This window comes from Lactuca saligna, chromosome 1, assembly GCF_052625555.1.
Source record: "Lactuca saligna cultivar CGN05327 chromosome 1, ASM5262555v1, whole genome shotgun sequence".
NCBI lineage: Eukaryota > Viridiplantae > Streptophyta > Magnoliopsida > Asterales > Asteraceae > Lactuca > Lactuca saligna.
Genome location: NC_136417.1, coordinates 95,207,861 through 95,222,786, shown reverse-complemented (window position 1 = coordinate 95,222,786; position 14,926 = coordinate 95,207,861). Strand labels below are relative to the sequence as shown.

Here is a 14,926-nt window from a genome sequence, read left to right as displayed (position 1 = left end):
AATAAGTCGTTTAGTACACGGGTCTAACAATTAAACACATAATTTTAATTAATTTATTTTTTACATGTTTTTTTTTTCATAATTTTCACTTATTTTACATTTCAAATTCAAAAATACTATTTATTTAATCGCTCATAATTAACATTATGTTTTAATTAACCCGTATAATATACGGGTTTCACAACTAGTACATAACAAACGGTAGTATCAATACAATACACATAATAGACCTCAGATCTTCACTTATAAAACAAAAATCGACTTACAACTTTCTGTATACATATTGTCATTTGATGGCAATTCAAAGAATACAAAGTCTCTAACCATTTCATTTATTGACTAGTCATTCTTGTTTCTGTAAGATTAACTTCACGATCAAGATTTACAAATCTAGAATTTTCTTTTTCCTTCAAGTCATCAAGATAATGTTGATAGATATAAGAGACAAACCCCCAAATAGCTAACAACATGGAGACTGCCTTCACCCCATTCATCTTTTCATCAAAAAACACGACTGCCAAAATGGGCACAATTGGGATACCTAAAGTACTAATAACATTTGAAAAAAGAGATGAAACCTCAAAGATCAAGCCAATATAACCAACCGTGAAAACTTGCCATGAAACAGCTGTTCCTACAAGATTTATTATATACGAAGCCTTTCCAGACTCAAAATCCCACATTTCCTCCTTTATATCCTTCCATTCACCACTAGCAAATAGTCCCATGAGAATTACAACAGTTGCTATCAAGCTTTGATACACGGTTATATCAAATACCACCTTGTAGCTTGTAGATTTCAATATCTTTTGAAGTGCGAGTTGTGTTATTGAAAGCATCAAACCCCACCCTACACAATCAAAACATAATTTTTATATTGAACTGCATGTTACCACAATCAAGGTTGAAGCATGTGAGATTCGAACATGGGTCAACTCCATTTTGGATACTTAATTCCCAAGTCATCACCACAAGTCACTATACCATCTTTATTAATAGTTAGGTTCATGGTTATATATGAAAATTTTATTAAATATATAGTAACCAGGTTTTAACCTATTACAATCTAAATACATAATCTTTTCAATGAGAACATTAAATAACTTTTATCTGTGTATCATCATTGTCAAATTGTTTATCATTTCGTTTACATGTTAATGAAGATTCATATTTTATATGGTGATGATATGGCTTAAGTTGTTGCTATATATGTGGACATATTGTGCAAGACTAATGAAAAACTTTCATTTCATAGTTTTCATCTTTTTTGAGATTCATAAATTATTCTATGTTTAGAATGTTGTGAAATGTTTCTAGTGAGGTTAGTGATATTTTTCCTTAAAATTCTATCGTCTTCAAGTAGTTACTATTTTATAAAATTGTTTAAGTAAGTTTTTCACGACATATGTCCAAAATAAACAAGTTGAAGAAACGTCATTTCTACACCATTACTACAGGAAACAAAAATATGAAAATTCATAAAAATGTACCAAATATTATATAAAACTCCACAAGAATTAATTTGATAGGTTAAACTTTTTCTAAAATATGTCTATTGTTCAATTAACATCTCTTATTAATGGTTTAAGGAAGACGTTACCTGCAGAGGCAGCGATCGTGCATACAAAACCAATGATATACTTGCTTCTTGATATTTTCCCGGTCTCTTTAGAATCACTCTGAAACACAAGTAGCATAGACGAAAAACTAAGAAGAACAAGCGAATTAGCTATGAACGGAGTGAACTTTTGTCCATTAAGGAAGTATGAAAACAAGGCATTGAAAGCGAGTTGACTCGTACAGATCAATGAATACGTGGAAACTGGCAAAAAATTTAGTCCAAAAGAATACAACATACAATTTCCAGCCAAGAATATACCAAGAGTTGTATACAAAATCACAAGGGTGGTCCAAGATGATTTTCCGGTGACTTGGTGGTGATGCTCTAGTGGTGTTTTTGAAGGTGAAAATAGGAAGATAAAAGGTAACATAAGTGGAAATCCAACAGTTTGAACAAGTGTTGCCATCCATTTACTATTTCCACCATTGATGAAGTAAAGTCTTCCCAACATTGTTGCGGCTGATTGACCGGAGAGTACAAACATGGTGAACACTACTATCTGTATCCACCACTTGTACTGGAGAAACCTTGAGGAACCTCTTCCACCATCTAATTGATTTTCTTGTGGTGTATAAACTATAATGATTAAGTAGAAAGAGTTTAATTAGATGTAGAATCACAAAATGAAACATGTTCATGGTAATTTAACCGTTAATGCAAAATCTACATGGCCATTTCTAATTATATCTAATTGTTTCATAGATGTGTATCACACCCAACATAGGAAAACTCTAGATTAACTCATACTTGAACTTCACAAACGAGGTTTAGGATAATCATTATCCTTACATGATAGTCCTTGAGTAGATTCGGATGTCTAGAATATACGTTATATTTAGATGTTGATCTTTATTAATTTTCATGTTATTGTATGAGGACCATTTTATTATAATATTGTTTAATAATAAAAAGTTGATTACTTTTATCAATCATTTAAAATTCTTATTATTAACGTTTTTTCTTTCAACAACATTGTATTATATTTTCTAATTATAATATTTGAAATAAAATAATAAAATGATAAGATTGTGATAATAATAATTTTATTTTTATAACTATATGTAATGTAATTTTATCATATTTAATATATCGAAATTATCATACATAATTATTGTTAATTATAACATAGATAGAGTAAATTATATAAATGGTCATTGTAGTTTAGGATAATATGTATGGTTAGTTCTTAACTTTTTTCAATTAAAACCTAGCATAAAATTGTCATAGTTGTTAGGATAATGTATATGTTTAGTTCTTAACCTTTATTCACTCAGAAGCTCCTTAATGTATTTTTTTTTTTTTGCTGCAATTTGGATTTCAGCTATACATGATAGGATTATGTATTTTTACATTTTAATTATTTTGTTATATATATATATATATATATATATATATATATATATATATATATATATACACACACACACACACCTTATCTGTTTCCTCTATTCTCCATAGTCACTAGACATGTCTCTTTCTCTCGATTATCTCTTTCTTCTTCACCCCATAATCTGTCGGTGTTTTTAGCCGCTAACGATTTCTCTGATCAGCATATCCACTACTTTTGCAGATCCAATCACGTCTCACCAACACCCTAACACTTGTCTCTCATATATATCTTGCATGAGAAGCTTCCTGTCATCATATATTTAATGACTTAGATCTATTTTTAACACACTTACAATGGGGTAAAGTGATATCTTATGCATCGTGACGGTTGAAGCCCCATGAGTTGAACTATCAGACCCATGATTTATAGTTAGTAGTTATCATTCAATCCTTAAAGATATGTAGGCATAATTTGTAAAAGACAAAATGCCAACTATACGTTCCTCAAAACATTTTACAATATCTACTTACCTAAAAAGAATTTTATATGAGGCAGGGATAGTAGATATAACTACATAAATATTATGATTGTGAAATTACATATCATCCCAACAAGGATAACATATTGGTGGATGATTTGAGTAGAAAATAAATCTAGTAAAAGAGGCAGGTTAAGGACCTAGGAATTAAAGTAATATCATCCATTGTTTAAGTGTTGAAAGTGGCACAAGAAAATTCAAGAAAAAAATGAAAAACTTGAGGAAAGAAAAAATTAGGAAAAATTGTAGTTTTTGAAAAGGAATCACATTAATTAAAAACATTAAGGGTCGGATAGAGGTGGCTATTATTAGGGACAAAAGAAAGATTCTACTTGATGATGCGTATGAATTTGGATACTAAATACACCCACACGACAAGAATGTACACAGATTTGAAACCATATTACAAATGACTGACAAAAATGTTGACATTGTGAAGTACAAAATTTCTTTTTTGACTTTCTCCTTTGTCAAAATCGAGAATCAATAGCTTTATTGTAATAGAGAACCACTTGAAGTGGTGGAATGGAAATAGGAAAAATCATCATGGATTTTCTAACAAAACTTACAAAAACTAAGAAGAGATATGAAAAGATTTGGTTGTTATGGACAAGTTAACCAAGAGTGTGCTTCCCCTTCGACAAGAGAAGCATGGCCCATAGAAACGTTTGTGAAACTATATGTAAAAAAAGTAGCGTAAAGACAAGGTGTACCTTTGTCTGTTGCGTCAGACACAGATTGTCATTTCACTTTAAATTTTTGGAGGAGTATGCAAGAGGAATTGGGGAAATATTTGTGTTTGAGTACTTCTTACCATCCTCAAACGAAAATTCAAAGTGAAGGAAGAATTCAGAGTTTAGAGGATATGTTGAGTTCTTGTTTGTTGGAAATTTAGGAAGTTGGATTAAGCGTGTCCCATTGATTGGATTCTCTTACAACAACAACAACTAGAAGTCAATAATTAACATGCGATCGTATGAAGCATTATATAGATGTAAGTGTATATTGCAAAATCTTTTTTACAAGCTTGCGAGAAAGTATTGATGGGGTCTAACTTGATTCATGAGACAAGTAAGAATGTAGAAATAACTAAAGAAAGAATGTTAGCAGTTCAGATTCAACAAAATATTTATGTGAGCTTTAAAAGTCACCTGATGATGAAATTTGAAGTGTGTGATCAACTATTATTGAAGGTATCACCATGGAGCGAATTGACCCGTTTTAAAACGAAGAGAAGTTGAATATACTATATATCGGATTGTTGAATGTGTTAGAAAGAGTTAGGGGACACAATTAATGTTTGGAGTTATTTCAAGAGCAAGATATGATTCATAATACATTTCATGTGTGCTATATTAGGAAATGGTTGGGTAATAAGGAGCGTTTATAAATATTAGAGGAAATTCAAATCGAGAATAAATGTGTAATTGAGGAACATTAAGAGATTGTGGATAGAAAAGTAAAGATGCTAAGAATAAAGATGATTCACTTGATATAGTTAAATAAATAAACTCATTAGGACTTAACCTCACATTGGAGACTGAATTTGGGATGAAGAAAAGATAGATGTGCCTCTTTTTTATCCAACGATTTAGATGATAAAAAGGTCCTAACGCAGAGGTAATTGTAACTTCATGTTTTAGGGGTTAATCCAAACTTTATTTAAGCATATATAAATAATTAATAAAAACAATTAGATAATAAACATTAATAGTTTTAATCGTATTATTGATAAATAAAAAAGTAATATAAGAGTGTGAACTTTGAGTAAAAATGTAGATGAAGGAACCAAAACTATAAAATATCCATACTTGAAGGGTATATTTGACTAAGTCTTGATCATATTGTCATGAATATGAAGATATGAGACAAATTTGTTGAAATAATAAGTTTCATTAAAAATAATTGGTCAAATAGTGTCTATTTTAGAAAATGCAAAACATAAGGCTCCATTGTGAAATATATATTAATTGTAGTTAGCCTAGTTAAGGACAATCCGTCCATTTCGGAAGAGAAACAAAACTTGGTGTAAGGAAATCTCCCATAGATGAATTATCATGCTTCAATGGTAATCTAAAGTGAACTTGTTAAAGAATAAGCTAGGGTTTGAAGATAAGAGTCCATCATAAAGATTAAAAGGTAGAAATTATTCTTTTTCAAGATAAATCTTGATCTAAGGTTTAGAGTTGACTCTAGGTCCAAAAAGAGGTCTCCATATGATATCAATAGTCGAATATAGTGTTATTTCTTGCATTTGAACTCTAAACCGCATGGAATATTTTAACCCCATGTTTCCAGATATTTCATTTATAGCTTAAAAATTAAAAAATAAAAAAACTTGCAATTTCAGTCATTACGCGGGGCATACCGTATAGGTACGTTGGGTGTAAATAATTTAGGAGGGATGTGTGTTCATCGAGTACGTCGAGCATAAATGATGACTATGAAGGGCGTACTCATGCATATTTTAATACTAAATTTTAGGGTTTAGTCCCTATTTAAAGGACCTTAAGTCCTCTAAGCCTTCCTTATCACCAACCTTTACCCCCTTGAGCTTAAAGATCGAAACCATAGTTCCTTAGAGCAATTTTTGAGTGTTTCTGGTGTGTTTTGTGTATCTTGAAGAAGGAGAAGGTTGAGCTTGGAGAGTTGTTGAAGCCAAGCTTGTAGATCCATAGTCTATATTGCATTTCCCAGCTTCATGAGGTATAAAGTTTGAATCTTTCTCACTTATATGATAGATATCATTAAATCCTTGTTTTTCTTAATCTTTTGTCCCATAACTTTCTGTCTTGTGAGTAGAAGTTACTCCAAACCTTAGGGCGGCTCGTTTTATATTGTCTCTAAGGTTGTTTAGACATAAAAATGGATTCTTGGTTACTACATTTCTTCCATACAAAGGATTTTGGTCATTAAGTGAGGTTGGAAAGTTAGGGTTTGAGTTGGAGCTTCTTATGGCCATGGAAGAGCATAAAGTTATCAACTTTATCATTCCAAACATTCATTGGGACTATATTTGAGCACTTGATGACTTGCCATTACGAATTAAGAGCTTAATATGGGAAGCATTTATCAGCCCATTACACAGGGCGTAATCTACCCAGCGTAGCTCATGATTAACTTGTACTTCCTGAGTGTACACTACGCCTAACGTAGAGAGGGTAGTACACAATGCGTAAGTCCCTTGCGTTGACCGTCGACATTTATTGACCAGTTGACTTTTGGTCAACTGTGAAGGGTAGAGGACTCAGAAGGGTAAAATAGTCTTTTGCCCAAATAAGAGCTTACTTTGGTATTGGGACTTTATGAGTTGGGGAATATTCTTAATTACTAATTTAGGGATGGTTAGAATATATTTAGTAGGAAAGACTTCAACACCACCATCCCGAGAGAGTGAGATATGTTCATTGTTCAATTGAGGTGAGTCTCTCCACTATACTTGTGGCTCAAAGGCACAAATTTTGGCCCACTAGATTATATGTTAGAAGGATATTTGTATTTGTGAAATTTGCTGATATGCCTGTATGTGCTTCTTGTCTTCATGACTCTTGCTAGTGATATTGTATGTTTAGCTGTAGGAGGTGAAATAGATACAATACCAGTTGAAAGATACCGAAGGTGAAATAGACCCGGTACCGCTTGAAAGATACCGAAGGAGTTAAAATAGACTTAGGGGTGAAATAGACTTAGTACTGGTTGAAAGATACCTACCAAAGGAGTTGAAATAGACTCAATGGTGAAATAGATCCAGTTTAGTTCCTACCTGATATGTATGTTTTGTATATGGTATTTCAGGGGAAACTCGCTAAGCTTTGTGCTTATAGTTTTGTGTTTATGGTTTCAAGAACTTCCAGTTCGAAAAGGGAAGGATTTGGCATGATTACGCCACATCCACTAGTATTTTGTATTTTTATGATTTGAATTGCACTCTGATGATTATTTTATATATTATCACATTTTGATGGATTTTGAATGAATGAATGATGGTTTTGCTACATTTATATTTAAAATCTTTATATGGTATTTTGGGGACGTTACAACTGTAATCCTAATTGATTATGGTGGATTTTGGTCAGTATTATGGGTTACATAATCTTCATCCATGATGGAATCATCTGTGGCTTAATTTATCGATTTTGATAACTAAATTTTATTTGTTTAAATGATTTAATAACAATCTAAAGTTGGTATATCAAAGAACAACCTGAATTTTATCATTTGGGTTCAATCATGGGCATAAGTTTCATGTAAAGTTTCCATTGAAAACTATGAGATTTTGGAAATCAACTAATGTTCTAAATCAACCTTGATGTGAATTACTATTAAATAAAACACAATATTAAGTGGAAATTGAAATTGATGATTGGTTTTTATTGACAATCGAATGGGAAGCGTAAGTTAAAGTTGAAATGTAGCAAACTAGGTAATAACCAATTCCAACCTACTAACATCTTTGAATCAAGCATTCCATGAACCAATAAGATGTTTATGAACTCATTAAGACTTTATGGATTTAAATATGAGCATACTAAGTAACTTGAATAATTTTTGGTGATGGTGGAAGCCATTAAGAGCTTGTTAGTCATCATTTCATAATGTTTACATGAGCTCCCTTAATGCTTTTGTTATGTCTAAATGAATTAATCAACAAGTCGTAATTAGAAAATAATAGCTTAATATTATTAATTATCTTAAAAGGTGCAAAAATACTTAAAAACTACTCTCTCTCTCTCTCTCTCTCTCTCTTTGTATATATATATATATATATATATATATATATATATATACATATATATAATGATTAGAAGAATTGAGTTTAAATGTGAAACCAATTGTGAAAATTGCTTTATTTAGGCTATATAACCATATTTACACATTCGTGTAATTCCCATCACAAACATTACATAACCATGTAATGAACTATATGACTTTTCTAAAAAAATTATAACTTGGTCTTGAGTCACTTGCTTTGCATCCAATAACTTCCATTAACAACATATATGTGTATTATGAAAACTAGGAGTATAAAAATAGTTAAGAAGTATTGAAGTTTAATAAGCAATACTTTGGTCAATATGTAATATTTGCTCATGTGATTAAGAAGTATTGAAGTTTAAGAAGCAATAAGTATTAACTAACAGAGCATCAATGCTGAGTAACTAATGAATACATGTCCCTACAACAAAAAATGATGATTTTATGAAATGATGTATGATTAAATATCTTGCCAACTTGCTTTCTATGTGAAATATAATATATATCAATGTGTACACTCATGAAATTATATTTTCTAAGATGTTGTTTTGTAGATTACATGACTATTCATGCTAGGATGAGAATGACTTGAGTTTGTTCAATCTAAAAGTCCGTGGTAGTTGACTATATTGATGATGTATAACCAAAAGTTTTAGATTAACTTAGTTATGGTACTTTAAACACCGCCTCACTTGTATGCAAGGCTAGGTACCGTGTATGTTGATATATGAGTGGGCACATATCCTAGCGGTGAGTTTAGGGTTCTTGAAAATGTTAGGAGGTAAGGATGCTTTTACTTGGATACTCTCACACGATGATGATGTGAGGCACTTCTTGCTTTGAATCATTGATTTGTTAGGTTGGACATATGAGATTGACTTAAGAATAGGTTATAGCATATTGCATTGCATCTACTGTTTTTATGACTAATATTTTGATATTTTTATTTTCACTAAATGATGAACAATGATTATGACTTTCCTCGAGCATAACTATTTAAGAGTTTTCAATGAGTTAAATACTTTCTAACAATATATGGTTAAACTCACAACGTTTATCAAAGGTATTGCAAATACTTTAGAGATTTTTCACTATTTAAGAGTTTCCAATGAGAAATCTCCAAATTATTTGTAATACCTTTGATAAAAGTTGAGAGTCATGATTATGACATTCCTCGAGAATAACTATTTAAGAGTTTTCACTAAATGTTCCTACTTATATGAGTCAAATGATCAAATGATTTGTACCGATTCCTCGAATTCCAAAATGTGAAATTCTAATATTACTCACTAGGTATTCGTAATGTCTAATTTATATCTTGGTATATGTTCATGTGATAATAGCGACAAAATACTCTGATGGAAGCTTAGACTTTTAGAAAATCGTGTTGTTGTGTGGTTATTTAAACTATGTTTTGATGTTGTGATTGATAACCTCTCTTAAAGTTCTTTTAAATTGTCTATTTATTGTGAACAATGATTATAAGACCATATTTGTTAGCACTAATTAAAGTTTTTTAAAAAGATTTAAACTAATTAAACAAAAAGAAGGTGTTTCGGAAAAACTATTCAGTGGTAATTAGAGCTATAATAACGAAACCGGAAACCTATGTGAAGGTCGAATTATATATGCATATTATACAAGTTTGTTTGTATCGTTACCTTGTTCCTTTAAAGTGAACAAATTTCATTATTTTGTTGTGATTCTCAGATTTTCACGAAACCCATGTCAAGGTACAAGTTGTTGTATGATTTCATATGTGTTTGTGGCCGTTAAGATTTCCACATAGAAAATAATCAAGTCCAGGACTCCAGGTGAATGTATAACCTTTTATTGCATGCCGTAATGTATAACCTTTCTAAATTACTATGAGGGTGTTTGGTAATGTTTTTGAAAATTTTTATTGATTTTTTTTTTTGAAAAGTTGGATTTTCATTACATTTCGAGAAAAGACTTTTTTTTTTTTTTTTTAATTTATTGACTTTTTGGAAAAACTAATAAGTTAATAAGTCATTTTCAAAAACACTCTCAATCTTAATCACCCCTTATGAAAAACTTTCAATACCATATACAATTCATTATTGTATTGCTCTATAGATTAGTCTCATACATTTATTAAAGGGAAAATTTCATATATCTCCCTCTTGAATCTCAAAATATAATATCTGCTCAGCTTAATTTTTTAATATCATATTTACCTTTCATAAACCTTTAAAATATTTATATTTGTCCAAATCTTTTTTTATAATGTTTTTAATATTTTATAATCATTTTTTATAAATTAAAATTACTATAATAATTAAAAAATTTAACGATATTATTCTTACGTCTATGATAATGAAATGTGAACTTCTAAATTGTTGGAATGTCGTTCTCTTGATAAACAAAAATATTTATCTTTAACCCTTTCTATGGAATATATATATTTTGATTGTTTAGTTTTTTTTGTTGATTATGTTGTAGATGAAGAATATTTTAGATATTACCGTTGATATTTTGATGTTTAAAAGTGTATATACGATATTTTGATATTTAAGAATGACATATAATATATTTTAATGTTTAAAAAGAATATATATGATATTTTGAAATTTTATGAATGGTAAATATGATATTTAGAAATTTTATGAAGGGTAAATATGATATTTAGAAATTAAGTTCAGTAAATATGATATTTTGATATTTAAAAATAGCATATATAAAATTCTTCCTTTATTAAAAACAGAAATCAAATAATATCTTATTTTTTGTTTTTATTCATCTTTCTACTTTCTACTTTCTACTCGTAGGATTAAGGTAAATGTCAAAATGAAAATATAAGATTAAAATAAATAATTAATGAATTTATCATGTTAAGTAGAACAGTTCTTCTTTGGTTGTCCTAAACACTTAAATCAACTTTTAAAAAGGTTGTTGAGTGATAAAATCTCAACCACACACTGAACGCTAACACAAATCATCGTGAGATTCCTTCCATCAAATAAAACACGAACACACAGAATGTATGGATTTAATTATATTTTATCTATTATTTAATTATGATTAACGAAAATTTTATTAATGATATTAAGAAATCAAAGAAGATAAAAACATATTAAATCTACATAAAATTATAATTTTAAAAGTGGTTTATGAGGAATATAAGTTAGATTTTAGTAAAATAAACATTTCTTACCTAAGATTATAAATTAATAAAACTAAATAACTTATATTTTATTACAATATATTAGATTTTAATAAAATAAAATAAGCAGCATGTTGTCCGATTAACAAATTACTTTTGTTTTTTGAACCACAGAAAGTTAATTATATTCGACTCAAATAAAACAAAACTAGCAATAACTATGGTCCTCCTATCTTATAGCATTAAACAAATCGTGTATTGAAATTAAAAAAAAATGCAACAAAATTTTGGACCAGCATCAATTAATCATTTAATGATCTAGGTGAAGTATGTTGATTTGACATAATGTTTGTTTTTAAATTTAATAATATTTAAGTTTGGCCCCTTAACTTGATTGAAAGGTTCAAAAAAAGGCCTCTTTTGTAATTTATATTTTTATACTCTTATTTATATTTATAAGAATATAAGAATATTAACAAATAGAAAATTAATATTGACATTATTAACTGTACTCATAGAAAAATCACGTAATTATCCAAAATGATACCAAAACCTAATATTCTAGGTGTTTGTTTGATATTTAATAAATTGATGAAAAAAAATACTTTTGAAATAAAAAATATGTGAATCAATATTTATTATAAAATACTTTTAAAAATAGTTATATTGGTTCTTCTATCGTACCCCTATAATATCTCGATAAATTTGATTATATATATATATATATATATATATATATATATATATATATATATATATATATATATAAACATTATATAATTTTCAATTGTTCATATTTTGATACATATTTACCAAAACATTATATATATATATATATATATATATATATATATATATATATATATATATATATATATATATATATATAAACTATCTTATAACTGAGAAAATGATATAGAAGGATATCTAATTGTAGTTTTTGTTCATATTTTCTCGCTTTTTGTATTGTATTTTGTTGATCATTAAGTTTTTATTTAATGTTCATGCTATACCGTTACGATCGGTCATAATTGTGGTAGGTTAAGCCCCAAATGGAATATACATGACATCTACGTGACACATGAGATTTGAAAACCTTATGAAAACCTTAAACATATGGATTATTTAGGGGCTAAAAATGCTAACATATGAAAATCTTAAACATATGGACTATTTTTGTATAAAAAATAACTTCATAAGGATTTTATATACATACAAAATTATAAGAACCAAATCTTGCAAAATACTAAACTTTTGTGGCAAACTCCAAAAACATGAAAAGATACTATTCATACAGTTTGAAATTAATACCCCTATAATATATATATATATATATATATATATATATATATATATATATATATATATATATATATATATATATATATATATATATATATATATATAATCTTATTACTGAGAAAATGATTAACAAGGATATCTAACTATAGTTTTTATTCGTATTTTGTTACTTTTTGTATTGTATTTTGTTGACCATTAAGTTCTTATTTAATATTTATACTATACCCTTACTATCCATGATAATTGTAGTAGGTTAAGCCACAAATGGAATATACATGGCATATACATGACACATGAGATTTGAAAACCTTAAACATATGTACTATTTAGGGGCTAAACATGTTAACATATGAAAACCTTAAACATATGAACTATTTTTATAAAAAAAAAATAACTTTATAAGGACCTTTTCAGTACATACAAAATTATAAGAACCAAATCTTGCAAAATACTAAACTTTTGTGGCAAACTCCAAAAACATGAAAAAATCCTATTCATAAACACTTTGAAATTAGTATATAATATAATATAATATAATATATTAATAGCAATCGGTTAATTTGGTAAATTATTTTCCCACTATAATATTATGTTAATAGCATTTAAATAACGGATTTGGGGAATATATTTCTATAAGAAAAATCATAAATTCTGAAACACATACTCAAATATACTCAAATAGAAGGGTGACAAATGAAAATACAAATTATGTAAAAGTTTTTTTGAAATCATAAATTAAGATTTGACTATATAAAGATAATTAGTCACTACATCGTGTATTTGGAACTTTTATAATATATATAGAATAACCCTTATCTTTTAAGTTCGAAAAAAAAAAAATTGTACCAATGCAATAGCACATGGATGAGAATGTAAGATATTAAAAGGTTGGTAATGAGGTGGGTTAGTTGTTTTTTGAGAAGCTAAAGTCAACTAATGGGATAATGATATGATTTAAATGGGGTGTATCTTATAATAAACGGATGTAAATATAGAAATTTTAATAATAATAAAAAAAAATTATCAAGTAAAAGCTAATCTCTAGAGTTTCTTGATAGTCAATTTTCCTAAATATGCAAGTTTTATACCCTGTTGTACTTACTAGTCATATTGCATGATTGCTATGAAATTGACAATCATTGATTTTCCATTGACAAACTCTCCTAATTTATTTACCTCTTCTAGTTTATTTACTACCATGCTAAAAAGATAATAAAAATTGTGCACAGGATGTCAAATATTGTGTACAACTTTTCCTACACAACGTACAAGTCACTATTGCATAAATTTTGCTAGAGAAAAGAGGCAACAGTTATAATTATGAAGTGTTCAAACTTAAGAGTGTACTTACCAATGGTATTTGTTGCCTGTTCTTCAGCTTCCTTCATTGTTTTAATGGAATAAGGGAAGAGTGCGGAGGGAGAGCAAGAAAAATGGGAAATAGAGATTTGGGTTTGTAAGAGGTGCTATCTCGAATGCATTCAACAATCACCATCACCATCATGTGTGAATATATAGTGTAGGGGTATTTATTGTCACACCTAACTTTCTTTTAAATCCAGCCTACAATTCAAATTATAGCCTATAAACTAACTAACACGTGAAAAAAAAAAGTCAAACAAAAGAAAACTACCACATAAATTCAGCCATTTAGATCTTAAAGAAGATCATTTTATCTTTTACAAAATCATAATCCTAAAATGGTATCCACATTGAAAGATCCTATCAAAACCAATTTATATTTAAATTTGTTTGTAAGGTCTTAGGTTTACCATATACATGATAACTTAATGTCAATTAAGACGTCAATATTAAGTAACTTTGAATTTTTAAACATTAATCATAATTTATATTGTTGTAAACCGTAAAAAAAATGAAAAAATATCATAATTACAAAAAAATAAGATCATTATGATATACAATGATAGACTTAATATCACAAATAGAATATATCATAGGTGTAGTATAGTTAATTCGAAATAAAGTCATAAAGTCATGATGGTTTATAAGGATTTTGTAACTTGCAATATTCGATTCAAGTTGAATAAAAAAAATATATTATGTTCGATTATATAATAAAACTATAGAAGTGAGATTTACTCGTATTAAGATCTTAAGATTCTAATCGAGATCCTAAGATCTCACTATAGTTTTTGTTTTAGATAGATCATTGTGAGATCGACATTGTTTTTGGTATGCTTGATCTTAAATACGTAACATATTAAGATCATGATTACGATCGGAATCTTAACAACC

The 14,926-nt window shown here is 28.4% G+C and overlaps 1 protein-coding gene across 1 annotated transcript; it reads right to left on the bottom strand.

Annotated features, from left to right (window-relative positions):
* Positions 1-216: 216 nt before the first annotated feature.
* Positions 217-14,155, bottom strand: LOC145000202 (putative purine permease 10). The gene is made up of 3 exons (XM_078959399.1): positions 14,022-14,155; positions 1,601-2,197; positions 217-850 (listed from the first exon to the last, which is right to left on the bottom strand). Exons 1-3 carry the CDS (start codon positions 14,056-14,058, stop codon positions 333-335), a joined length of 1,152 nt encoding a protein of 383 aa, XP_078815525.1. The 5' UTR covers positions 14,059-14,155; the 3' UTR covers positions 217-332.
* Between the last annotated feature and the right edge of the window lie 771 nt (positions 14,156-14,926).

Coding starts and splice junctions, on each gene's coding strand:
- LOC145000202 (XM_078959399.1), bottom strand. CDS start 14,058: ATGAAGGAAGCTGAAGAACAGGCAACAAATACCATTG. Junction 2,198..14,021: donor ACAGGCAACAAATACCATTG/GTAAGTACACTC, acceptor TAATCATTATAG/TTTATACACCACAAGAAAAT. Junction 851..1,600: donor CACGATCGCTGCCTCTGCAG/GTAACGTCTTCC, acceptor TTGATTGTGTAG/GGTGGGGTTTGATGCTTTCA.